Below are 26,863 nucleotides of genomic sequence, written 5' to 3'. Positions count from 1 at the left end.
GGTTTTATTACTCTTCTTAAGCCCGATTTAGGCTCCAACGACTGTGTCACACTCCAAAAAAAGGCAGACCTACAAGTTCAAAGCGTGTTGTTGTGACTTTCTAGGATGGCTATTTCTGGCACGTATGGATAGAGTATTTATGGAGCTTTACTGGACCTTTTCTCTCCACAGATCTGGGATATGACACAGGTGGTTGGCTGTAGCATAGCAACAGGGTTTTCGCCTCGCTGAGAGGCCTCGCCCCTCCTCTGGGATCCCCGTTCTCCACCAACTCTCTGGTGACAGCTGTCTGACTGCAGTTGTCATGGAAACCCCACCATGCATATATCCCCTCCTATCAGCCATGTCCAGGCAGTGTGTGTACTGTATGTGTGTTGGGAGGGGGAGGGAGTTTGGGGTGTAAATAGCTTGGCACTTAAATTAAATAGTTAGTCCAACCAACAAATTTCACTTACTTCATTTCCCCCGAAATCCACTATACTGATGACCCAGGAGTCTTATATGAAAGTGTGTGACTAGTTTCGACTCCTGTATTTCATTTGACAGAATCCTAAGCACAATTTGTTTGAGTGAGTGTGTGTGTGTGTGTCTGTGTGTGCGCGTGTGCGTGCATTTGAGTGTGCATATGATTCCTCCAATGGGAGGAGGACTGTTTACGTACTATAGTTCTGATTTAGTTCCTTTGACAAAGGTCAGTTGTTGTTTTTTTGCACTGTAACATTGGGGTTTCACACGATTGCCAACCCTCTAGTCTTGTAAACACAAAGCTCGTCATTGACTCTGCAACTTCACACGCCTAACTACACCCCACTAACTGCAAACTATTCAGTCTTAATGCCTACAACAAATGTGCATAATGTGTATAGTACAGTATACAGTATGTGATTGTGCTGACATTCAAGTCTGAGTGATCAGAGATCAGTTTTGTTTGTTTAAGTCTTTCTAACTATTTCTCTCACTTTGTCTCTTTCACTAGCTGGCCTTAAATCACTCATTTTGTCTCAGGAGTTATTTCATGGTCAGCTTTTATCACTTGGGTTCACTCTTGCCAGCAGTGGTTGGGAGTGGTTGGGAGCCTGGGAGGTAAGGTAATCATACTGTACCAGCACGCAACAATTGGCCACCAGCACTCCATTCATCTCAAATGTCTAAAGACAAATCATTCTCTGAAAGCGCTCCTGTAAGTGTTCTTTCACTTACATTGATACCACTTGACATAGCACTGATGTTGTAGACCAGTGGGTCTAAAGGTGTTAATTTCATGGACCCTCATAACTCCGAGTGTACAAATTAAACCAAATGAACCCTAGCCTGGCCTAGCCAGCTTGCTTTCTGGTCTAGAGGGGCGGGCGCGCCCCTGAGGTCTCAATTGTTCAGAAATTATGTCTGTTATGAGCTGGTCACTGGGCTCTCATTGACTCCAGTGCATTCTGCCGAACTTCCGGGTGTAGTTTGGCTCCCATGAAAGCATCCATGAAAGTGTCATGGCGCAGCCCAGTCACGTGACCATTTCCTTTCCTTCTGAAAGCTTCCTTGTCCTAGACCAGGAAATGTCTCTCGTTCCCCCAGGCTTTCATTTTTTGAGCCGAACGCGAACGAAAATAAAAGCCTGAGTACCGAGGCTAAATGAACCCTTACACTCTTATGCAGACCTGTAAGGGTCCATTTGGAACGGTGGACCCCGCTGTGTGAGAACCACTGTTGTAGATATATTAGTTCCAGACCCACAGGAACGCACCCAGGGTGCCGGCCCGATTCCGGTGAGCCGCCCCACGTACGAAACTGTTGAGAAATGACAGAGTTACCATGTGGGGGTCCCTCTACTGTACCCTCTAATGTACTGTACTGTCACTGTACTGTACTGGCACACCCGAAATCACCATATATAAATATACAGTTAATATGTGCGTGTGTGTTTGTGTGTGTGTTAGGTTGTGCGCACAGGTGGTGAAAAACAACCATGCTGTTTTCGTGCTCAGACGCACTCACCCACCCACCCAGCCACACACATAGCTCCGTAAGGGAGCTATGTGTCATCATCATAGATGATGTCAGTCATCTATGATGTCATGACATGTCTATGACATTTGATCCCAAAATGTGGGCGAGGTAGCAGCCCAATTCGTGCCCCATTTACTAAAACTGGAAGAGTTGAGCTCTTCCATCAAAAAAGTATATAACATGCGAAAATAAATCGGTGGAGGTACTTCTGGGGCCTATTTGGCAGTATGCACAAGACATTTGGCACTGATTGGTCCAGCGGTTTGCAAGATTAGCTTTGATTGATTGATTGATTGATTTAATAGTTTATTAGACAGAAATGTAAAAACGGCAACAAAGTACAGTCAAACACACCAAAAGGGATAGCACCAAAACAGGTCTTTGATGCAAAGCCAAGCCATGCCATACAAAAATGTGTATATACAATTATACACAGTATTATCATCCAGGCATGACAATGGCAAGGACAATGACACATTCTGGGTGATAAATAGTTTATCACATTCCCAAAGCTTTACTTATTCACAATATGAAAAATAGAATTTGATTACCGTTACTGTAAACAAGGAACTTCTTTGGTGAACGGAATTGGAGGAGGTGGTGGCATTTCCAAGCACTGTGGCTTTCATTTTGTGGTGCAAAATTGGGCTTGGGCACATGTTAAACAAAGGCACTTAGGTACAGAACTGGTACGAATGGTATGTAGCATTTATTGGTGTTTCGTGGTCCCAGCTGAAAAGGGTGAATTGGCTGCTCCATGTGTTTCCACTTAAGCCTTAAAGACACCTTTCTACAATTTGCTCATGGCTGTTACCTCAGTCACTCTTCATTTACTTGAATTAAATCTGCATGTCTTGGTGGATTTTATTCTTTCTTTTCCTTGTTTCCCGTTTAGGCCTATACATTTTCACTGCACAACTGTCCCATGGTTAACGTTTTCGCCACTGCACTGAATTGCACAATATGTGTATGTATTTGTAAATTCCATGTTCCTTTGTGAGAGAGATTTGCTGTATTTGACCTATGTAGTGTAGTGTCCTTACATTACATTGGCTAATATACTTTAGAGTGCAGACTAGCGCTTGCCTTATTGTATGTAGGAGCGGAGAAGGAATAAGCATTATACCGTTTGCGATTCCTGATTTAGAAATGTCGTCACATTCCAGGTTTCATGTAGTGTGTGTATTTATATTTGTAGCTATGTTGCTTCATTATTTACTTGTCTGTGTCCATCACATAGTATTCATTCCCACCACCAGGCATGTCACATATATCCATGTCATAATTATATTCATGCATGTCCCATCCTGGTCCATTGCACCGTGATTGTCATAATAATGTTCCAAAATGTGACAGTGTAACATTACTCTACATTCATGGTGTTTCTCATACTGCTACTGTTGTTCCACACCAATGTCATTAGTCCATTGAAAATGCCTGTGACCACTAGTGGGCTGCGAGGGTATTGCAAGTGGGCCCCCAAATAATCGGCAAAACATTATATATACATAATATTAAAAAACACCTTTTAGTATTTCTTCTTTAAAACCTTGAAAGAAATGTGTTTTCATACGTTCCATTGATCCAAGCAAGCTGGAACACAATCCATTGACTGATCATTAAATAAACATGTGAATGAAAATGCATGTGGCTTCTTCTGAGTTCTGACCCATCAGATGGCTGGGCTGCCAACACTTTTATCATACTAGTATACTCAAGTGGTCCAGGAAGGGCATCGCTGGTCTAAAGACACACATAGTCACCAGGGACTTACAGGGTTATTGAAGATGCATTGCTACAGTACAATCAGGATTCAAACCCCAACCTTTCTGTATTGGTTGACAAGACCTGGAATTCTTGGGTTCATTAATTTTCCTTCCCTCCTGCATGTGGCAGATTTCACTGTATCATCCTGGGCTTTAATTTGACTCAGAGTTGCAAATGGAAGAATTATATTAGGATTTTACTATGTTTGAGCTTAGCTCACTAGTCTAGTATAGATGATGACAGGTGTGACTGAGTGGGGCAGGGCTTGTAATTTGGGTTCATTGCTTTGGTTTTCTTTTTGATATGTAGTAATGAAAAAGTATTTAATTATTGTTCCGTCATTGTTTTGTAAATGTTATTGGGTTTTTTGCCAAGTTAAGAGCCCTGTGTTTGTGTCTACATCAGTTCAATGGGATTGATTGGCCTCATTTGAACTAGAGGCCCAGGCACACTTTCAGATTTTTGCTAATTCAAAGCCTCTTTTTTTCAAACTGAGGCACAGACCTGTAAATCTGTAACTTTATTTTAATAATTTTGTTTTCTTCTAACTGCTTGTTAAACAAAGTTGCTGTTCCAATTTGTTGCTGTAATTGTATATCTCAATTTCTTTTTTTAAAGAGACCTTTTGGTTGACTGACTTTTGTCTTTCTGTGAACGTGCTGATCACAGAGAGGAAAGAACTGATGCTTAATAAAATATATTATGACCTCTTGCACAGACTGTATGCTTTACTCGGTAACCTCGCTTCACCAGGCTTTCCACCTCGGAGGAAAGCCTGGTCTCTGTGTGAACCGGTCTGGAGCAGATGATATAACTACGTCATGTTGTAGTATTGTTTTGTAGTCAACAGGCAGGAACAATCAATCGGAACTTCCTTTTCCCTCAACAGTGGGATGCACAGATGGGCACTAGGGGGTGTTTTGTTTGTACAGTGTACAGTATGTGGACCATGGTGACATTGATCAATTCTTGATGAAAAGCTTCTAATATATTATTTAGGCCCCAAAATCTATAAATCTCACACTATTAAGGCAACCGGCCGGTTTCACACGCTGCACAAGGTGCCCTATTTTTTTTTCACTTGAGCACCTGCCACTCTAAATTTCTGTGCACGCCACTGTCCCTCAAACCGGAAGAATAACAATAAAAGATCACGTAAGCCTGCATCTTTTATTGAGAAAAATCGGTTTGAGGGAAAAGGAAGTTCCGGATGATTGTTGACTACAAAACAATAGAGGGTATGCGCGTGACATCATCATCAAACCCGGAAGTTATGCAGGAATGCCTACTGAGTGGCAAAACTACTTTCTGGCCTTGACAACCCATGCATCCAAACAGAAAAGTCCTATCTGATTGCATTAAACAACATTAAACAATGTTAAACTCACTTTGCATGTTGCATGTTGCATTGCCACTCGATTTGCCACTCGATGTGCCATTCACTTTAAGCATGCGCATACCCTCTATACTACAACATGACGTAGCGATATCATCCGCTCCCGACCGGATCATAAACCCGAAATGGAATGCTGCCCAGGATTTACTCTGTACTGGCTAGCCTTTAGTTTTTAGAGAGCAAAGGTAATGTCTGTGAAAATGTGTTTGTTGCAGTAATTTCCTCTTCTACCTCCATTATCATGTCTATTAAACAAACAAAGCACAAATGGTATTTTAACCTATAGGGCAAATGTTGCAACAGACATGGAATCATAAAATAAATGCTAGTATGCTCTTGACAAAAAACATTATTTAATTAAGCATGCATTACAGAATAAATTAACACCAAAGCTTGTTACAGTCAGTAAAACTCTCCTTTTCTAAGGTGCTGGGCAGATATCACAAGTTCACATAAATGGCATGCAATCATATAGTGCTTATCTAAAGCACTTTACAATATGTATAAACATCTCATTGCACATTCACAATTGGCAGTTGTGAATGGTGTGTAAATAGTGAGAGCAACTCTCAAGCTTGAGCTCAGCCTGTGACATACTGTAAGTAAACAATACTACTGGCACTGGAATTAAATAATTTGCATAGACATTAAACATTGTCAGCAAGACTGCACGCATGTTACATTAGACACATGACAGCAAACAATGGTGAACATTAGGTTGAGCCCTTATAGCTGTGTGTGTGTGTGTGTGTGTGTGTGTGTGTGTGTGTGTGTGTGTGTGTGTGTGTGTGTGTGTACGCGTGCATACGCACACGTGCGTATGCATCCTTGTGCACAATGAGGGTATGTTGGCAGTGTCTTAAGTCACATCAGATTCCCATCTGATTGACTGCATCTATAAAGTCACTGAACAGTGTGTGTGTGTGTGTGTGTGTGTGTGTGTGTGTGTGTGTGTGTGTGTGTGTGTGTGTGTGTGTGTGTGTGCACAGAAAAAATATTATGAGCTTAAAACAACATTGTATCCTAACAGTGTTTAAAGTACAAGCTGACCTCGCACATATGAATATATTAGTATTAATAAGTACGTATTTTACGTATCAAAGGCTCCCATGCAGTATACCAGTTCCCAACCATTAATGCAGTGGTTTCTGGGGAATGGGTGCAGATCTTTAGGTTCTCACCTTAAGTAATAAAATACTTTGTTTTGTTTGTTTTTCTTTAATGGTACCACGGTCATTCCAAGCTGAGATGCATTTGGTAATTCTGCCTTATTGAGCAGTACAGGTTGAGGAAGGGAAGATGTTGTGGTTGTAGTGCTGATGGGTGGGTGTGGTGCTTCAGTGGGGCTGGTGGGTCTTAGCCAGGTGGTTGTAGTGCTGATGGGTGGGTGTGGTGCTTCAGTGGGGCTGGTGGGTCTTAGCCAGGTCCTCCAACAGTGAAATGAACTTCTGGTCCTCCAGAGGAGAACTACGGCTCCAGGCCAGGGGCAGGTGGGTGGGCACCACCCTCCGGTCTACAGACACACACACGGTTTGGGCTTAGAAAAACCAAAACCAACGAACCAACACGTATACTAACAATGTAGTCGTGCCTACAAACCTTTTTGTAACCATAAAAAGTACACTTTTCCTCATGGGTATGAGAAAAATGTCCCACAAAGGCAGAGTTTATTTAAGTAAAACCCGGGGTCCCCCCAGGGCTCTATCCTTGGCCCCCTGCTTTTTTCCCTCTACACCAAATATCTTCACTGAACATAGCCGGTCTACAAACTCAGGTAGACAAGCTATTTTTGTTGAATGTTTGCCTATCTTCACAGAATGTTCGACTATTAAGAAATGTCCAGATAAAGGACTTTAAGCAGAGAGCGATCGAACATATTTTTACTTCCATGCAGTATATTTCTACGTTCTGGGTAATAACAAGTTAGGTGGTTGTTTATGTGTGCGCTTCTCTGTTCTTCTCAACAGATCACTCAGGACATTTAAGTGTGTGTGTGTGTGTGTGTGTGTGTGTGTGGTGTGTGTGTGTGTGTGTGTGTGTGTGTGTGTGTGTGTGTGTGTGTGTGTGTGTGTGTGTGTGTGTGTGTGTGTGTGTGTGTGTGTGTGTGTGTGTGTGTGTGTGTGTTTTATAGGGGTGTGCACTGTACTCTGGCAGTATCTGGCACAGAACAGCCCACTCCAGCTGCAGTGGATGCACGCCAGTCCTTCACACACACACACACACACACACACACACACACACACACACACACACACACACACACACACACACACACACACACACAGCACACACACACACACACACACACACACTGTTGACACACTTAATCTTTGGCCCCCATCTGACCTACAAATGACAAACACTGCATTGAGCTAGCTATCTCATCTCCTCTCCTCACTATGTCTATACCCATGCAGTAATTGGTAGTTCCTACCATGGAAGAAGCTTCCACTGGGGTGGGTGGCTCCGGCATCAGAGATGGCCAGCCACACCACAGTGTCAGCCCCCTGCTCTGGGGCACGCAGGTTCTCCCTCATAGAGCGATGGAAGTCTGGGATGGCATTGGCCACTACTGGAACTCCAGAGAGAGAGGGGGATACCAGAGAGAGAGACGGGGGGTGAGAGAGACAGGGATAGGTATAGGAGATAGAAAGAAAGAGAGAGAGAGGGAGAGGAAGGGAGATAAAGAGACAAATGAATCACCCTGGATTACAAAGTAAAAACAAGAACACACAGGTGCTCACAGTAGATACAAAAAAGTTAACTATAGTAAAAAGTGTCAATGGTGCCCACAGATCAAACTGGATCAAAACATGTTAAAACAATAGAGAGAAACAGCCTTTATTTATTAAAAGGCAATTGCCAACATGTTGTCAGCCTCGAAACGACTTCATCAGGTCCGGGTGGAATGATAATTTTGCCCTGATGAAGACCTTCCGAGGTCGAAACATCTTAGCAATTGCCTTTTAATAAACAAAGGCTGTTCCTCTTTTTTTGTGTCCAGATCATCTGTTGTTTTTCACATCAAATTCAGTGTTGATTTAACTCTGACAATAAAGAAATGCATCCATAATACATTATTAATAATGCATGCGTGTGTGTGCGCGTGCTTGTGGTACCTGGAGTGTCCACCCAGCCAGGGTGCATGACAGAAAAGTTGATGTTCGCATGCACCTTTGCCAACTGCTCTATCATCACCACCTGCTGTCTCTGAAACACACACACACACACATTTCTGTGCAAGGCCATTTCATGCTATATATTCTGTTTGCTACGTTTAGAAAGTTTGCAACCATGTAAATACTTTGCCAAAAGCTCCTTTTATGTAAGTGGTCTCCATTATACATACTGTACATGAGAACATGCATGTGAAGGGGTGGGTGTACTGTATATAGATGAGGAAATGGCCAGGTCCCCCAGCTGATGGCTGCTCAAATGGTCATGAGGAGTGCTCAGGAGAGAGCTGTTAGGTTCTTGCTCAGGGACAATTAGGCTATCCTGAGTGGGCCGGGGGTCAAAGCGGTGACCTTCTGATTAGCAGATCAGATTCTCTGCCACTAAGCTACAGCCGCCCCAGGAGAGGATACATAACATAAATAGTGCTTACAGTGGCATTTCATACAACTGTCTGTTGACCCATCTGTATGGTAGAGCATGTTAATACCATATTACTAACACTGCAGTGGTTGTATATCTCTACGTGTATTGCATGAAGGTCAAAACACAATTTTTGCCACCAATCAGGCTTTCTATCTTTGCCCAAAAGTATAATTTTAGCACTCGAGTAGGGGACAGTGCTTTCGGGGAGGACATTGAGGTTATGGATTGCAGCTTCAAGTAGTTGGGTAGTTGTAGGTAGAAAAGCCCATGTCCTTTCTAACCTTATTCTGGGCATAGACCATGGTACCGTCATAATTTCCTGCACAGGACTGCAGGTTGCCTATCCTCAGCTTCTGAACCAACATGCCCCCGGATGACACCGTGACCTGAGAGAGATGGAGGGGAGGGGAGGAAGAAGAATGAGAGAGGAAATGAGGTCAGGAGAAGACCATTGGATTTTCACTGGAGAATGATGAAAACAATGAAACGCAATCGGGATAAATTCACTCTTCCAATGTATTCAGGCATGCAGCCTGAATGTAATACACAGTAAAATGTGTTCATTTAACATAGAGGTGTATTACTATGTACGGCCTCGGACTTGCTGGCTTAATGATTGCTCTCTATTTCTCTCTCTGTCTCTCTCAATCTTTTGTGATGTGAATGGTTTACTTTATAATTTGATAGTGACATTTTGAACATATGATCCCGGCCACTAGTTCTCATTATGCGTTGGCAGTGGGTTCCAAAGGTAAGTCAAAATCTCAAGGCACATAGTCTATGTATTCATCTTTGTGCAAAATAACCTGTTTTATCACAGTTATGAATTACTCTATACATGTTTATTTATATTTTCTAATGCCAAATAAAAAGTTTCAAATATATATTTTTGGGGTTATGGAATTTGCCTCTACAATTTTAAATGAGTGTAAACAAAGTACTGATATAGGCTATATAATTGATAAAAATAAAATAAAATAAAACTTTATAAAAGTTTTATATTCTGCAATAATCATGTGTAACTCTTTGTCACACCATTTGGGAACCACTACGTATGATACAATATTGAATTGAGGCACTCACCACTCTGGCATCTGTGCTCTTCTCCAGCAGAGGTATGAGGCTCTTGGTGAGAATGTACACTCCTAAAAGACAAATGAACACTTTCATTATTCTCTGCTTGCTTTTTCCTAACTATTTCTGCACGGTTTCCATTGGGCTATTTTTAAGTTCAGGTCTCTGGTTTAATATTCAATGTAGTACTATAACAACTTTCAACCTGGTGTCCTTATTTTGGGCATCATTATTGTTTATGTATAGAAACATTGATGTGGATTGATCTGATACCCAGCATGCATGTCTGTTTTTTCATATACCACAATGTCTCTCTCACCCAAGACATTGATGGCGAAGCTCTTCTCTAGCCCCTCCGCGTTCACCTCCCTCTGGCTCATGATGCAGCCAGCGTTATTGATCTGCACACAGTACAACTCGTTAAGGTACCAATAATCACAATTAATCGCAATCGCTAATAGTAGTTAGCTGAACCTGGTGGCTCTCACCAGCACATTGAGGGTTTTGTACTTCCTCTTGAAGGCCTCAGCGAACTCCCAGACCTTCCGGGTCTCAGTCAAGTCCAGTATGTGCACGAAGATCTCCTGCAATGGCACAAGACTTTAGGATGGATGCAATCTGTATCCATAGCAGCAGAGTTACCGTAGTGACACTGCCTTATATTTCTTAGAAACATGAGTCATACTGTACTTTGTTCCCTGTCTCCTTGACAATGTCGGCCCTTGCCTCCTCAGCCTTGTCCTTGTTTCTGCACACCATGTGGATGGTTCCACCTGTGAAGAAGGAAGTATAGTGACAATGGAATATAGATAAGAAAAACAATCTTCAAACTCTTCAACTTAATCCCAATTTCATACTCTAAGAAAAGGTCAAAAAGCTAAAATAGCAATCTAAAAGCTTCGTAACATGTCATGGTGGAGCGTGTTGTGAAGCTTGTAGGTAGATCAGCTATTGTAGGCTATTGTGAAATGAATTAAAATAAATATTCAGAACTTTTTGTATACCCATAGTTTTATATCTAAATCAAAATCTCAAGGCACACCTGAACTTGTCCCACAACACACCAGTGTGCACCAGGATGGTGTGTACCTTTCTTAGCGATGGCCATGGCCGTGGCTTTCCCAATGCCACTGTTAGCTCCAGTTATCATGAAGGAACGGCCTGCCACGGACACCTCCAGGTCCTTCTCCACAAACCTCTTGGAGGACGACAGAAAGCCATTCCTGCAAAACACACACACATATACACACACACACACACACACAACATGGAGTGGTGATATTGAAATGATAGAATGCTAGAACACTTGTTAGAACACTCAAATAACTTCAAGTACATTTAATTATAGTTCAATTGAACTACTCCTCGTTTGGCTGGGGAACCCCTGGAACCGGCCATCAAGGATCCCTGAACCCCACTTTGGGAAACCACTCGCTTGTACGGGTCTGAAATGAAAATTGGATGCATCTCCCTTTCTGTATCAATGTGTGTACGTGTTGAGAGAGAGACACACAGACATGCTCTGAGCAATCAGGTCAACCGGGGGCACTGAGTGTGTCACTTCAGTTCAGTTTACTGTAACAATCTGATGAGAGAGAGCGTGCCTTGCATCATCTCGTTGATGAGAGAGGCAGGAGTGCTGTGTGTGTGTGTGTGTGTGTGTGTGTGTGTGTGTGTGTGTGTGTGTGTGTGTGTGTGTGTGTGTGTGTGTGTGTCCTTGTGAGAGAGAGGCAGCGACATTATGGACCTCAATTCCCCCCATTGTCCTGAGCACACCATTGTTAAGGCGGCAGGCAGCAGGGGATCAAGGGAGCATGGTGCCGCCGTGCTTAGCGAGTTCTGCTGGGGCTAAATGGTGGCTCTGTTCGCGTGGTGTCATGCAGAGAGCACATTAGCACAGGGTCAGCGCGGGTAGTGAGACTTGCTGCTATCTGGGAGGAAAAACAACACTGAACAAAAGGGAGAAGATGTGAATCAAGCACAAACGCACCTCTTCACAAGGCTTGGCTTATACTGTTGTGAAAACAAATTAGATTTGATTGATAAGCTAGCTCCACTGTGATTATATGAAAGACTTGGGGCCTCACGGAGCACCTGTTCAGTTACATTATAGGCCTGATACATAAATCAATGTTCTATCACAACCATATGCTTCTGTTCAACTGCCCAGAGACTATTATGGAAGTGAGCTACAGCTAAATCTGTACAAAACATTCTCTTTGCTTGAGTTTAATGTATTTTGTACATGGCCCCTGATACAAATACAATATTTAAATTGAATTCAATATTCATTCAGACATCAACCAGTCAGATTCAATTCATTATTCTATTCTATTCAATGCACACTTGAGCCATCTATTCTAGGCTGATGTGAGGCCCAAACATTCTCTGTGTCTGTTCACATTGAGTCTTCTTGGTTCATCTACACTACAGTATATACAGTAGTGATCTACACCAGGATCTACTGATGGTTGTTTTTTTGCGTTAATTAAGTTATTTTTGTAAAGCATCTTTGAGGAAAGTGCAATATGAGGCTGATGTATTATTGTCATCATCATCATCATCATTAGACATTTCAACCATCACATCATTTTAATAATAGAGTAATCTGTCAAAAATAAATTCATTATTTGATTAAACCATGAGTGATTTATTTAGACCATAACATAATGGAATAAATAAGTAAATGCTCATTCATCACAACTTATATGAACCAAATCATCCTGAAATTGCTTAATGTTTATCCAGCAGCTTTTCATTTTAGATTTAATAAATATAAAGATGAATACATATAGTATATAAGATATTTTTGTACCTGATACATCCATAAACTGATTATTTGATCACTACAAATGTATAACATTTTCTGACATTTTCTGTGTATTATTTGATTAAATATTTACCCCTACCTCAAATGAACAGCCTTGACTTCAGGTATCTTTCTTACATTTTCAAATGCAGAAATTTAGACATAGGCTACTGCGAAATCAATGCATTTTCTCTTTAACACAAGATTGAAATGGACATCTTTGAGCTGCACATTAATAACCATGAACCCTTTATACTACTTTATACTTTAGACCTGAGTTCCACTGTAGCCTACTTGGTACGTAACTTGGATTCTTTTTTTCCCTCTACACCAAATCTCTTTGATACAAATAGGCTATCATTCTGCTATTTGTGGCAAATATTCCCTCCATGACTATAGGAAATGCTGGGGTTCAAGTGGTCAAGCAGCCTACAGGACAGAACAGGCACTTACCTGGTGAATTCAGTGACTCCTTTGAGGAACCAGGCGGAGTTGCGGTACAGAGACATGCTTTATCTCCACAGGGTCTCGGTCACAGCGGGGCAAGCTCTCCTCCGGGCTTTAATATGGACCAGTACCACGTGTAACCAAGGCATTAGAATGAATTTACATAGGTGGATGACACCCTTCCAGAGGCCACCAAGCGGCCAGACAGAGGGCTGAATGTGTTATAGTGACAATAGATACAGTATATATAAAGGTCATCAGGGTGCATTCAACTTGTTTAAACTAGCTGAATGCTTTCCTATAGACCTTCAATGGGATATAGCTGTCTTATTTCTGGGCTTATTTCACACATGTTGAAGAACATAATATAAGATGCATGCCTAATTGCCTATAATAGTATGTAGGCTATAACACGAAAAGGTCCAGTGGTGGAAAAAGTATACTCTCGTACTCCCAACTGAAAGTCTGTTATTCAAAATGTAGCCTCATTGAGTAGAGGTAGATGTATTGAATGGCATCAGAATGTACTTAAAAGTAAAAGTATAGGCTACTCAATATTATAATGTCCCATTTCACAAGTTTTCAAATGTAAAATGCATACAAATGTTTTGAAAACAAACTCACAATGTGTCACACCGATGGATGCTGTTTTCAAACAGCCGAAGTATATAGAGTAGTGGGCTGAAGTCGTTAATGTTGTAATAATAATCAAAATCAACAAATTAACTATAGTAACTAAAGTTTTGAAATAAATGTACAATATTTGCCTCTGAGATGTATATGAAAGTATTGAAATATAGGCCTTCAGTAAAAGTAGGCTATACCTCAAAATTGTACTTAAGTACAGTATTCGAGTTGCATGAGTAATGTACTTAGTTACTTTCCACCACTGACAAAGTCATATGCATCAGTTCTGTTTCTGTAAACTGAAACTTAGCTATTAGACCGATTAGAACCATAGGCTATATAGCCTACAGTAGCCTAGGCTATATGTTCTATAATCTGTAGCCTACAGTATGTGGATTTGGGTGATCACTCAATCAATTTCTATAAGGTAATGTAAAGAGAACAGAATATTGCTACTTTTAAGTTTAAACTTAAAGTCATTGTATGAAGGCTCGCACCACATGCCTGAAGTTACCAAGTAGATCTACTGAAGTTCAACATATAGCAGATCTTGCTGTACCGTCCTTTCTTAGTGTTAATTTAACACTAAATTAAATGAACAGGGATGATGTTGCTGTGCAGACGGCGGCAGAGTGACAATTCCATGCTGCAGATAAGCAGAGGGCGCGGCAGTACCTTGGGAAGGTGTTGCAACGCACGTTACGCACAGTGCGCAGCACTGCGCATCGCACATGAGTTCTGTGAAGCTCAGCGATGTCACCACATCCCAAGATACGCAAGAAATAACAGTGTTTTAGTTTTAAACCGTGCGTGGATTCTTTACCGTTATCAAAGACTGTTTATCGCAATTTACCGTGACAAAATGGTGAGTATTTGAGTTTACATAGGCCTATTTGGCCAGTGTACACTTTAGGCTAGGCTACACCTGCACGGTGCACCTGGGAAGCAGCGTCGATACCCAGGCTACCTGGGAAGTAGCATGGTGCTCCTCTCGGAGTGCAGTGTATAATAGCAATAGCCTACGTTTGAGCTGGTGTAGCATACGATATCTGTTCTGCTCTGCTTTTCATTTGCTCAGATATTAAGAAAATTTAAATGAAATTGAAACCAAATGAAGTTAAACTGATGTTTAAATGTGGCACAGGTCTCGTCTTTTTGTATCAGATTATAAACTGCTGCTTTAAAGCACAGAACATTTTCATCGTCACACGTTTATAGGCTACTCTTTTTTTGCCAGGTCGCCTGTTCTATATGTTCTATTTGAAGTCCTGGAAGTAGGCTGTAGATTGCATGTGCACCAGGCCCCAGCCGGTCAAAGATCTGTTGACTCCCGATAAGAGCAGCAGTGAATACATTGCACAAAAGCGGAATAGAATGAATGTTTAGAAAATAATTTCTGCAGCTGTAATCCCACAAAGTAAAATCCTTGGTGTTAATTTATCCATTTGTATAAACTATGTGAGTATGGGCTAAAAATGTCACCAAATTGACTCTCAAACTTAAATGGACAGTTGGACACTCAGGATTTGACAGTGTAATCCCAGTTTTTTGGAACAAGCCATTGTGGTAGACGTGTTTTGATTGCAACACTGGCTGTAGGATTAAACTGTTACTGAACACACCCCCTCTATCTCTCTCTAAATGAATGGAGAAACTGAGACTGTACTTTATCCAGAGAACTGATTTATACATTTACATTCTGACAAACAAACAGCATAGGCTACTGTAAAGACATTAATTTAGTAGGCCTACTGTAATATTAATGTTTTGGTGACAGCAATGTAATTTTGTGGCAGCAATCAACAAGTGTGTGTGTGTGTGTGTGTGTGTGTGTGTGTGTGTGTGTGTGTGTGTGCATGTGCGTGCGTGCGTGCGTGAGTGAGTGAGTGAGTGCGTGCGTGTGTGTGCGTGTATGCGCAAGGATGGGAACCCGTGTGGACATGCCTCTGTGCATACATTCATGCCCATAAATCTGTAGCTACACATTAACTACATGTTGATAACATGAACATAAATGAATGCCACATTGTTGCAGCCTTGTATTTCCTCCCTTATCTCAGATGACATTCAAACTCTTTGTGAAACTTTACTTAAGGTGTATTATGTGTATATATAGGACCTTTTTCAATACAGAATTTCGCTATTAAATCAAAGCCCTTTACAAGAATTTCTTCATTGGGCCAGACTTGTGACTCAACCAGTTAGTCTGTATACCAGATACACATTATGTAGCTACAGACTACAGGTTGTAACGTTAAACCTTTGTTTTCCCTATCTGCCTCTAAAACACTAAAACAGATACGTAGTAGGCAGACATAGGCCTACACTAAATAATCACACATGATGCTAAACAATTGTTTTGTTTTGTTTTTACTAATCTTTTTTTTTCTTTTTCTGTGGGTGCCTTATTTTGTTCATTTATGATTTTCATGAAATTCTCCATCTCCCATGAGCATGACATTAATGGTCTGCCTTCATTTTCTCTCTGTGTACATTTGATTTAAAGGCTACAAATCTGCGATTAGGTTGAAATGCAGTGAGAAGCGGTATAAACACAGATGTGAGAAGCGGTATAAACACAGATGTGAGAAGCGGTATAAACACAGATGTGAGAAGCGGTATAAACACAGATGTGAGAAGCGGTATAAACACAGATGTGAGATGAGGTCGAAAAACAAATGTGAGATAAATAATATATAGTTTTAAAAATTGCATGTACATACGAAATAACAGAATTCAGAAGAGGAAAATAACCTATATTACCATTGCAAATTTAGAGGAGCTAATCAATCTGCACCCAGTCTAACACAATTTGCGTCCTCACTTTTGTCTTCAATGTTTGTGTTTACGTAATGTTTGTGTTTACACAAACGCTCAAAAATCCATTCATTTTCAAGGGCATTTAATGTTTGTGTTAGGACAATGTTTACACACCCTCAAAGCTGGACATAGGAGGGGATAGCGCCCCTCAAAAATACAGAGACCAATTGACACATTGAAAAGTTCTTTACACTTGGTCATGACGTATCCCAAAATACTTCACACCCACACAGGACTTAGAAATGCTGAGGAAACATGTCTGTTTATTTCTTCTGTGTTGTTAAACCCTAGATATACGGTAAGGGTACTTCATCAACCTGTGTCTCCCAGGGCTCTATACTGCATGGTCTGATCCTTTTCCCTACAGCAAATCCATTAATTGTAAATAGCCGTTCTATAACGCGCTGCAATGCAACATATCTGCTATTGTCCTGGAATTGTTCATGCAGACAGGGTCAAACGTAGGATGATAGGGTTTAAGTGGTTAAAAGCGTTACTACATGTGCCATTTTTGGCTTTTGAGCCATTGTTTCTAGCTGAAATCAGACTTATCATCAGGAGGGGAAAACAACACAGGCTCCAGCCTTTGTAGTGAATGAGAGCAGAGCAGAGAGCAACTGTGGAGAGATAATGAGGGAAATTATGTAGATGTGGTAGACCACAGTCCCACAGCTCCCGGTTATTACTATAATTCACACTATATGAATCACAACTTGATCACATACCGGTATTTAAAACCATACTGAATGAGACAGCACAACATATGGAGATTTAAATGCTTATTAGAAATGAGGGTTATACAAATCTGAGATGAGGTTTAAACTTAATAAAATGGACCTGAGTTCGCTCTGCACTTGGACTGCTTTTCCCCCCATCTTCACCAAATCTATTTGCCAAAAATCACACCCGTGTGAAGTGAGGGACGCTCTTATCATCGTACATCATCATGACGTAACATGTCTCCGTTCATTGTCGATGGCAATTTAATGTTTGTGTAGGACAAAAATGCCGATTTGCTCGTCCACATAAGACGTAAATTCTCTATTCATTGTCAATAGGATACATCACTGAGGATACGTCCCAGGTGCATCCATGCGATGTATGTTTTAGTTATAGTTCTTCTATTTATAGTGACTATAGGAATAGACTATGTGACAACCAGGTATAGTCTGGTGACCACCGGAGAGACGGGTGACAGCCGGAATGTAGACGGCACCCGGGTGAGCAGTATGGGTTAGAGCCCCAGCCTGTGTCCTCCGTGAGAAGGAAGCCCAACAACCCTCGGTGAGGCCTTTAGGAGGGCCATGCAAGCAGCAAGCGGAGCCGCAGCACCATTGCCCTGCGGAACCATTGCCCACCACTCATGAATGAAGTGTCTGGTGCTGGGACTCTGGTGCAACGCACAGGTCCTGGGCCTGCTGAGAGCAGGAGTGGACCTGGTGAGACGTAGGAGGGGCCCGGACAGGAGTCAACCCACAGAGCCTAGTCCTTCCATGCGCCAGAAGCGTAGCCCAGGCGGTGGCGTAACCGTCTGGGCACCCGACTGGTAATCCAGTCGCAGTGTGCCGCGGGCTCGACTCCCGAGCCCGACACGGCCTTTACTGCATGTCTTCCCCCATCTCTCTCCCGTTTCCTGTCAGCCTACTGTCTGTCCCTTCAAAAACCAATAAAAGGCGTAACCCGCAAAAAAAATATCTTAAAAAAAAAAAAAAGAAGCGTACCTCCCAGCCCTGGCAGAGTAGTTCTGGAGTAGTTCCAACGGATTGTGTGGCCCTGTCTTTCCCTAATGGGACTGATCGAGGGTAGCTACTGGGACGTAGGTCAGGACTTGATCAGCCCGGCTGGGTCGCCTGAGTGAGGGGTATGATGTTGGTAGACCCGAAACCCTGTTGACCTCAAGATACATCACTGAGGATACGTCCCAGGTGCATCCATGCGATGTATTTTTTAGTCAATGGGAATGTAATGTTTGTGTAGGACAAAAAGGCCAATTTGCTCGTCCACATATGACATAATTTCTCCATTCATTTCTCAATGGGAATTTAATGTTTGTGTAGGACAAAAATCACACCCGTGTGAAGTGAGGGTCGCTCTTATCATCTTACAACATGATGATGTAAAACAAACATTGAGACAAAACAAACATTGAATTCCCTTTATTGTTAATGCCGTTTTTAAAACAAACGTTGAACTAAAAACAAACATTAAACCTGTATAGGAGGGGCTTTGCTCGTCCAAATATGACGTAAATTCTCCATTCCTTTCTCAATGGGAATTTAATGTTTGTGTAAGACGAAAATCTTTGGCTGAATATAGGAGGGGCTAGCGCCCCTCAACAGCTAATGTTCCCCCCAGATATGGATGGTGGGGTTCAAGTGCTTAAACACAGATCTAAAGTCTATTGTCTTCTGGTGTCTTTTTTATGTTGTTTGAGTGCAGATGCACTTCCTGCTGCTGTTCAGCCGCCAGGGGAAACTGCGGCTGCAGAAATGGTACACCCCCATGACGGAGCGGGACAAGAAGAAGGTGATCCGTGACATGACCATGATGGTGTTGGCCCGCCCCCCACGCTCCTGCAACTTCCTCCAGTGGAGGGACCTCAAGATAGTTTACAAGAGGTGATGCGGGTGTGTATGGGCACAGCTTGTGTGTATGTGTGTGGGGTGGGGTTGTACATATATGAACATTGACGTGTGTGTGCGTGCGTGCACGTCTTCCAGTTCTTCGCATATTGTTCTGCTCTCAGCCTATAGAGAGAAGGTCAGTTTCTCCATAGAATCTATCTCTCATTACTGTAATCCAATCTCCTTTAGTACTACCCTTTATACTTCTTTTTGTTTTTCTTAAATTTTTATCCCACGATTTTGTAACCCATTTTTCACCCCTGTGTCAATTATCTAATGTGATCCTGGGCTCTACACACCCTCCGCCAACCTAGTCCCCATATATGGGGGACATGGGGAGAGCAACAGAAGCTGTGAGGCGACAGCACTACCAACTGTGCCACCGTGCCCCTCCCTTTATACTTCTTGAGACAGATGAGAGCACAAAGGCGTGGGCAGCGTTCTGAATATTTCCTCTATTTCATGTTTTTTTTCCCCCTAAGCATATAAACATTTCTTCCAAATTCATTACAATTCTACTGTGTTGTCCTACCTTACTGAAATGAGTGGTATCATAATCTAATAGTAAGAGAAACCTATAAAAATCTGGGAACTAAATCGTTACCAAGAAATTTCTTCACCAATATGTTTCTAAAGGTGTCTAATAACATGTACGGTACTAAAAGATTGAAATTCAACTCCCGTGGGAAATTTGAGTTATTAGCATACTATGTGACCATACCATTAACATCCTATATAAGGCAACAAAAATCATCATTCTTTAAAGGGGCATTCCACTCATTTTCAACATTTTACTATGTCATTAATATACATTAAAGCTGTTGTGTGGAAATAATAAAAAAGTTCCCCCATTCTGTGTTTCCTAGAACTGTAAGTATGAAAAAAATCAGATCTCCAGTTTTAGGAAACACAGAATGGGGGAACAGCTTTAATGTATATTAATGACATAATAAAATGTTGAAAATGAGTGGAATGCATTTGAAATTAATAAAATGTATAGTTTTCAGGATTCCAATTAAAATATAGCAAAAGGTAATTCAGGATTCCAATTAGATCGGCAAGTTTAGCTACTTTTTTGTTTTCTTGAGGTTTTTGCCCGACAGTATATGGAAGTGTCTGGAGTGACTGTGGAAATATAGTGGCCCTTTCCATCATCAAAGTTGCCATCTGTTTAACTACTTTAATCATTGGCTATTGGCAAATATAGCCAGTGGAATATTCTTTTTTTTGGGGGTCCTTGATATGAAAATCTTTCCTAAACCACTGCTCTAGTGCCACTCTTTGGCCAATTCCAGTTGGGTGTGAGGAGCAGCACGGACTCTAGGGGCTGCTATGTTGAGCTTTTAGATTCCTTGTTTCAAAATCTAACAGGAGCACTACAGGTTTGAGAACGACATGCTGCTTTAACCTTTGATGTTGTCTGTTCCAGGTATGCCAGTCTGTATTTCTGTGCTGGTCTGGACGACCAGGACAACGAGCTGCTGACCCTGGAAGTGCTGCACAGATATGTTGAGCTGCTTGACAAATACTTTGGCAATGTAAGGAAAACCTCACCAAATGGAGCAGATTGTATTGTATACTATGCAGTAAAATCCTCAGTGTTAATTTATCCATTTGTAGCTCAGAGGGTGTATGTATGTAACCAAATGGACCAGTTAAAGTCAAATTATATGCACATATACTAGTGATAGATTGTTGTGCCTATATTTATATTGAAATCTACTACATACCTATAATAACTACATGCTTTTATGAACAACGTAGGTCGCAAATGACTATGAAAATCAGTCCGTCGCTCCGTCACTCACACCTCCATACTGTATATGGTTGTCAGTCCATCACGCCTCATGACATCACGCCTCGTGACATGCTACAGTATGGCTGTCTCCATATATGAAGATCACGACGCGTCGTGACACGCTCCTGAAGGTTGTCAGTCCATCACGTCTCGTGACACACTCCATATATGAAGATCACGACGATGTCGATCTGACATCATCAAACCCTCTACACTCAAGACACGCTATATATGGCCATGAACCCTGGCCATACCTGTTTTTCATTGTGCATTTTTTGGTCAATGAAAAACAGGAGAAATATATGGGAATGTCAATATATGGCTGCCGCGACGCGAGTCACACTTGCAAATGAACCAAGTTGGTACAACACATGGATCTCCATATGTGGAGCTGACTATCATCACCTGGATCTCCATATATGAAGATCACAACACTGACCTCATCAAACCCTGGATAGCCATACATGGTTTGACATACTAGATCTGCATATATGGATCCGACCAGCAACTCTACATCTGACCTCACTTTAATAGTTTCCTGCTTCTCAACTGTGCCGTATTAAGAAGCTCTGTTGTTTCAGCACGACCTCAGGCGTCTTACTGGTTTATATGCCATTTGTATTGGTGCCGGCATGCACACGATACCTACATAAGCCTCTATTAAGTAATTTTTTACTGTCTTTTATATTGTTATCTTATTTTAGTGTTACTCTACCACTTATTCTGCAACTGTTCTATACCCTTACCTGTTTCATCTTCACTGTGCTGCTGCTATGACAACTGAATTTCCCTCAGGAACAATAAAGGTTTATGTACTCTGTGTGTGTGTGAGTGCGTGCGTGCGTGCGTGCGCGTGCGCGCGTGCACGTGTGTTGAAATAGCAATTTAATCAAGAGAGCAACTATTGAATATATCTTGCCAATATTTGAAGTTACAAAATGGCCAGGTTGTAGGTTTGTGCTTGTCTGTAGTTAATCTATCAAGAACAGATTCCACGCTACTGGATCTGTCGGCAGGGGCATTCAGAATGTGTATGCATTGTTGTTAGTGGGAATGAAAACATTGGCACCCCACCAGAAGAGGAGGGCCTAAGGCGGAGCAAACATCCTGCTATCCACACATTCTATTTGGTGCCACCCCCAGAGGAAAACAGGGCGCTGTTCTTTCCTTTTTTGCCGATGGGTTCACAGCTTGGTTTGTAGTTAAACAGAGGAGGTGTTCATCTAATGTGTTGTCCCATCAGGTGTGTGAACTGGACTTAATTTTCAACTTTGAGAAGGCATACTTCATTCTGGACGAGTTCGTGATGGGAGGAGAGATTCTAGAAACATCCAAAACAGATGTAGGCGTGTGTATAGAGGAGGCTGACACACACCAAGAGGTACTGTACACATACATCACATACGTGGCATGAATAATAGTAAATCTACTCATACCATATCGACTCTGTCGGGTCAAAACCTCATAATATGTGCAAAACTGATACTTTTCAGAATGCTAATTCAAAAATAGCAAATGTATCAGATCGACAAGCTCAAAATGTGTCGCTTTGCAAGCTTGTAGATCTGGCTTTTTATGCCTTTATTGATAGTACAGTCGGTACAGTAGACTGTAGGAAATGAGAGAAAGATGAGGAGTGACACGCAGCAAAGGCCTTCAGGATCGGGATTCAAACCCACAACTGCAAGGCCAGCGGTCCGGGCCTAGATCTGATACTTTTGATGCTTTTTTGTGACGCTGTAGTATGAAATTAATTCATGAAAAAACACAAAAAGTTAAAATATGGAGATAGGAGCTTTCTGCTATATTAACGATATATTATAACGCATGCTTTCTTCACAGACCATGGAGGAATATATGAGTAAACCTGCCTACTGAAGCCAACTGGAAGACCATGGTGTTCCAAATCAATGTTTTTCTATACTGTACAATAGACTACTTCTAAACATGCACTGTAAGAACTATTACTCTGATATTATTCTGTTCATAGATCATTGATTCATTTTGTATGCGAGCATTTGACCAAGATACTGTTTTGTCAAACAGAAATGTGCCTGCATGTCCAATGCCCACATAAGTGCCTTTTAAATGTCAGACTTGTGTTTCTCAGGGCATAATACAGGGGATAATGGACAGGAATTAAAGTGGTCTGATTATTTAATACAAACATATATATTTCTTTTTTCTTTACTTGAATAAATGCATTTTTACATTAAGGAGATGTCTTCATCTGTATTATAAATATTACAATACAAACTGCCACATGTCAGGCTGTTTGAACACAACTGAATACACATTGTGTCCTGTTAGTCCTGTTGCCATCAGCGGTGGCCACGATGTCCAACTCTTCTGTGTGGTTTGTTTCTGCATGTTTCAGAAGTTGATAACTTGCAGTAATAAAAGGCTGTAATGTACAATAAGTCAATACTTCCATCAACTTGACTGACTTCAACGTGACTTTATTCATGTCAGTCACAAATAGAATAAACTATATATACTGTGGAGCTAAATTACCCATGTCTGTGTTCAGAAAATGAAGAAATACTACACAATACGGAAATAGATAAAGTTTTATTATGCTTTATTAACCTTAGTTATGTCACATAATGAGCACACTTAAGAAGTAACTTACAGTATGAAGAACACGAGTGGACCTGAAGGATCCAACACTGATTGGATGTGCGCTGAAATGCCGGGTTGGTGGTAAGCCACAGGTATGACTGGTCTATTGTAACTAGTGCTGTTGAACAAATAACCTACGTATATAAAAATAAATAAGTGAATAGAAATAGAAAAAAAACATCAAATTAACCACAAAACCCAGTTACCACCACATGGCCTAGGCATGACCATCACTACATAATTTAATCATAAAATCACTAAATCAATTGGTTGTAATGACCAAAATAGTGTAAACTCTCAGAATGAACTCAAAGCAATATTTTCACAATTTTGGATGTAGGGCTTGCTATAAATTATAGCAATATATAAATACAGAAAGAAATTGACTCACCAACATTCATCTACTGTATCTGTTCACATTGTATTTGCCCAATCACTTGCATTGAACAAGCTCAAGTCCGAAGTTTGCAAAATACTCTGGTATACTGTAATTATAAATTAAAATATGGAAAGAATGTATTGGGCAAAATGCAAACAAATGAGCTAGAATATGATATCGATATAATATGGAATCATGGTGAGTCAATTTACAGGTGTGTATTAATACAGTACATTTGTAATTTGATATCAAGCCCTATATTCAAAGCTGTTCAAATATTGCTTTAAGTCAACTGCATTATTTATCTTTGAAAATACTTTAATCTGATTCCTCTTTCTCTCCACCAAAACTACTAAATATATATACAACCCCACAATATAGGCCTACAATCCATTAATAGATTTGCCAGCAACATTCTTGTCCACGATCTCATCAATTTCTGTGTTCAGGTAACTTAGGACTTTTCTCAGTGCCTCGTCGTCCAAACTCTGCGCTTGGGTCGTGTCACCCACGTCCTCGCTCTCAGACTGTCTCTTTTCATGTGGGCTTTTCTCTGAGTCTGTTTGATCTAGGTAGTCCTGTATCATCTGCTCGAATGACCCCAGTGTAGTCTGACCACCCTCATAGGGATCAGAAGCTCGTTTTTGGCCCGCCTTGTTGTAGTATACAGAGTCAGGATACTGCAGCATTTGACCTGCCAAATATGCTGCAATTTCATCCTCACCCACAGTGTCATCATAGTCATCCTTTAATTTCTCGGGTGGGGGAATGTGGTCCTCTTGCCACGAAGGCGATTGGGAGCTTTTACGGTGCTTCTGTTTCTTGAGGGGAGCCGTGTTGTGATTTCCCATACTTCCCAACCCGAGGATGTTCAGTATCTCTTCTGTCTGCAGATCATCTGGAGTATTGCTGCTTTGTGTGGCAGGGAGGTGTCTGTTGTACAAGTTTGCTGGAGGGCTCTTGTGTGTTTTGTGTGAGGCTATGTGAGAGAGTTTGTTTTCTAGCCTGGCCAAGTCGCTGTCCATTCGCAATTGCATCTGGCTTTGCGGAGGCGATCTGTCTTGTTTTGTCAGCTCTCCTGTCTTGAGCATGTCCAGCAGGTCTTCTGGTGGAATCTGGAGCTTCTGAGAGATTTGAATGAGCTGGTAGATGGCCTGTGGGTTTATATTGTCACTGTACTGTGACTGAGCTGCCCTTCTCTGAGCTCTCTTTTCTTCCTCTAACTCTCTTTTCTGCTCCTCTTCCTCTGTTTTTTCCAGTACTTTCAAAAGGTAATAGTCCACCAATTTAGCAAAGTCTTCTGGGTCATCTCCAAGACCAGTGTGGCTGGATCTTTTCACTGGATATCTATCATCATCTACATCAACATCTTCATCTTGGTCATCATAAAACAGGTCTTGGTCACCATCCTGTAAGTTGTGTCTCTCTGCCTCCTCCTCCTCCTCCTCCTCTCTCTCCTGCTCCTCCAGCGGAGACCATAGCTCTCCTCCGGCTATGTCTTCGTTAACAAGATTTCTCACATTAAAGATGTCATTGTCCTCCTCTTCCTCGTCTTCATCGGCCAAGTCATCACCATTGTGGTCCTCAGTCTGACGTTTGCTTGCAGCCTTGGCGTTCGCCAGCCTCCCCAGTTCCTCGAACAACGACTGCAGAGTGGCCAGGTTCTGAGCTGTGTACTTCTCTTCCACATTCTCGTTCATGCGCTTGAAGGGGCTCTCATGGTTCAAGGCCCGTCCTTCCTCCTCTTCCTCCTCCCCCTTCTCATCCTCGTCAACCTCCTCATCGTCCTCAAACGGGGGATTCCTGTGAGGCCTGGTGGCGTGCGGCTGCCGTGTCCAGTGGTATGCAGTATCGTCCTCATCTGTCACCGTCCTCCCACCTTGGCCCGGCGAGGGGAAAGCGTAATTGGATCGATGCGCGGCAGGCTTTGAGGCTTCCTCGGTCTGCTGGAGGCTGCTGAGCACCGCCTGGAGCCACTCCTGACTCTTATCCTCCTCGTCATCTTTTTCTTCCTCCGCCCTCTCCTCTATATCATCCATCCCAGCCTGGCTCTGGGGATCAGGGGCCATTCTTAGCATGGTGCGCAGCTTCTCAGAATCATCCATGTCAGTGGCGTCATACTCTGAGGCAAGCGGGATCTGTAGCTGGGGCTCTGCACCGCTTCTTTGGTGGAGATTCCCGATGTACTCTAGGGCTTTGAGCATGTCCGCATTGGGGGGTTGGTATGCATCATCTGGTTCACTACCCCTCAGTCTGTGCTCTCTGAGAGAGGCCCCCCTGACAGCAGAGGTGCCGAGGAAGAAGATGAAAGAGAGGAGGAAGATGGTCCCTGCTGTGGAGGTGTTAGGGAGGGCTGGCATGGTAGGGGATTGCCTGGAGAGGAGACAGAGAGGGGTCAATGCTGACCTTTGCACATGAAGATAACAGCTTGATCTGGCATTTATGAAAAGTCCTCTGCTTTAATCGTCAGATTAAAGGTCTGGTCTCGATATGATAACACAATAATGTGTCAATAATGTTCTTATCTGCATTCTTTTCAACATTATTTCAGCCCTGGTCTTTTTTCTTTTCTGTTCATATTTCCAGGCCCAATGTGTTAATAGTGGCATCAATCTATTGATAGTTTGCCGAGGGAGGGCGGTACAGGCATTCAGCTGCTGCCGGCAATTATATACAGTATTAGTACTCATTAGCGCTTAAATTACTGCTCTCTGGTTGAGTCACAACCCCTGTTGTCAAGGTAACTCAACCTGAATTAATTGCAAGCTCTGTTGGGTTGCAAAGACAACTATTATATATTTAATTGTCTAGATAACGGCCACCTTTTGGGGTTACTAAATTCATACAATGAATGAGCTCTGAAATGCACTCGTAAACAAGCGTCTTTTTGGTGAGACGA

The 26,863-nt window shown here is 41.9% G+C and overlaps 3 protein-coding genes across 5 annotated transcripts in view; 1 reads left to right on the top strand and 2 right to left on the bottom strand.

Annotated features, from left to right (window-relative positions):
• The window catches only part of wdfy1 (WD repeat and FYVE domain containing 1), a 38,614-nt gene extending 15,441 nt beyond the window's left edge, over positions 1-23,173 (top strand). Inside the window, exons 1-5 of one of the 3 annotated variants that reach the window (XM_079514617.1) lie at positions 14,467-14,586; positions 18,981-19,159; positions 20,595-20,703; positions 22,207-22,344; positions 22,806-23,173. In XM_079514617.1, the coding sequence (XP_079370743.1) occupies positions 14,584-14,586; positions 18,981-19,159; positions 20,595-20,703; positions 22,207-22,344; positions 22,806-22,841 (465 nt within the window). In that variant the 5' untranslated portion in view covers positions 14,467-14,583 and the 3' untranslated portion in view covers positions 22,842-23,173. Of the gene's footprint in view, positions 1-171; positions 4,484-14,466; positions 14,587-18,980; positions 19,160-20,594; positions 20,704-22,206; positions 22,345-22,805 lie in introns of those variants that run through there. The other 2 variants (XM_079514618.1, XM_079514616.1) reach the window with 2 other exon arrangements.
• On the bottom strand, positions 6,562-13,168 carry dhrs12la (dehydrogenase/reductase 12-like a; the record flags this gene model as incomplete). Its single annotated transcript, XM_079514293.1, has 10 exons — positions 13,101-13,168; positions 10,928-11,061; positions 10,529-10,611; positions 10,327-10,422; positions 10,158-10,239; positions 9,848-9,909; positions 9,046-9,150; positions 8,284-8,374; positions 7,599-7,736; positions 6,562-6,677 (listed from the first exon to the last, which is right to left on the bottom strand). The coding sequence occupies exons 1-10, from the start codon at positions 13,154-13,156 to the stop codon at positions 6,562-6,564; spliced, it is 963 nt and encodes a 320-aa protein (XP_079370419.1). The 5' UTR covers positions 13,157-13,168.
• Positions 23,174-24,347: 1,174 nt separating the features above from the next.
• Positions 24,348-26,324, bottom strand: scg2a (secretogranin II a; the record flags this gene model as incomplete). The annotated part of the gene is made up of 1 exon (XM_079513808.1): positions 24,348-26,324. The coding sequence occupies one exon, from the start codon at positions 26,322-26,324 to the stop codon at positions 24,348-24,350; it is 1,977 nt and encodes a 658-aa protein (XP_079369934.1).
• Positions 26,325-26,863: the final 539 nt, after the last annotated feature.

Source organism: Electrona antarctica, assembly GCF_951216825.1.
Source record: "Electrona antarctica genome assembly, chromosome: 11".
Taxonomy (NCBI): Eukaryota; Metazoa; Chordata; class Actinopteri; order Myctophiformes; family Myctophidae; genus Electrona; species Electrona antarctica.
This window is presented reverse-complemented; position numbering and strand designations above follow the sequence as displayed.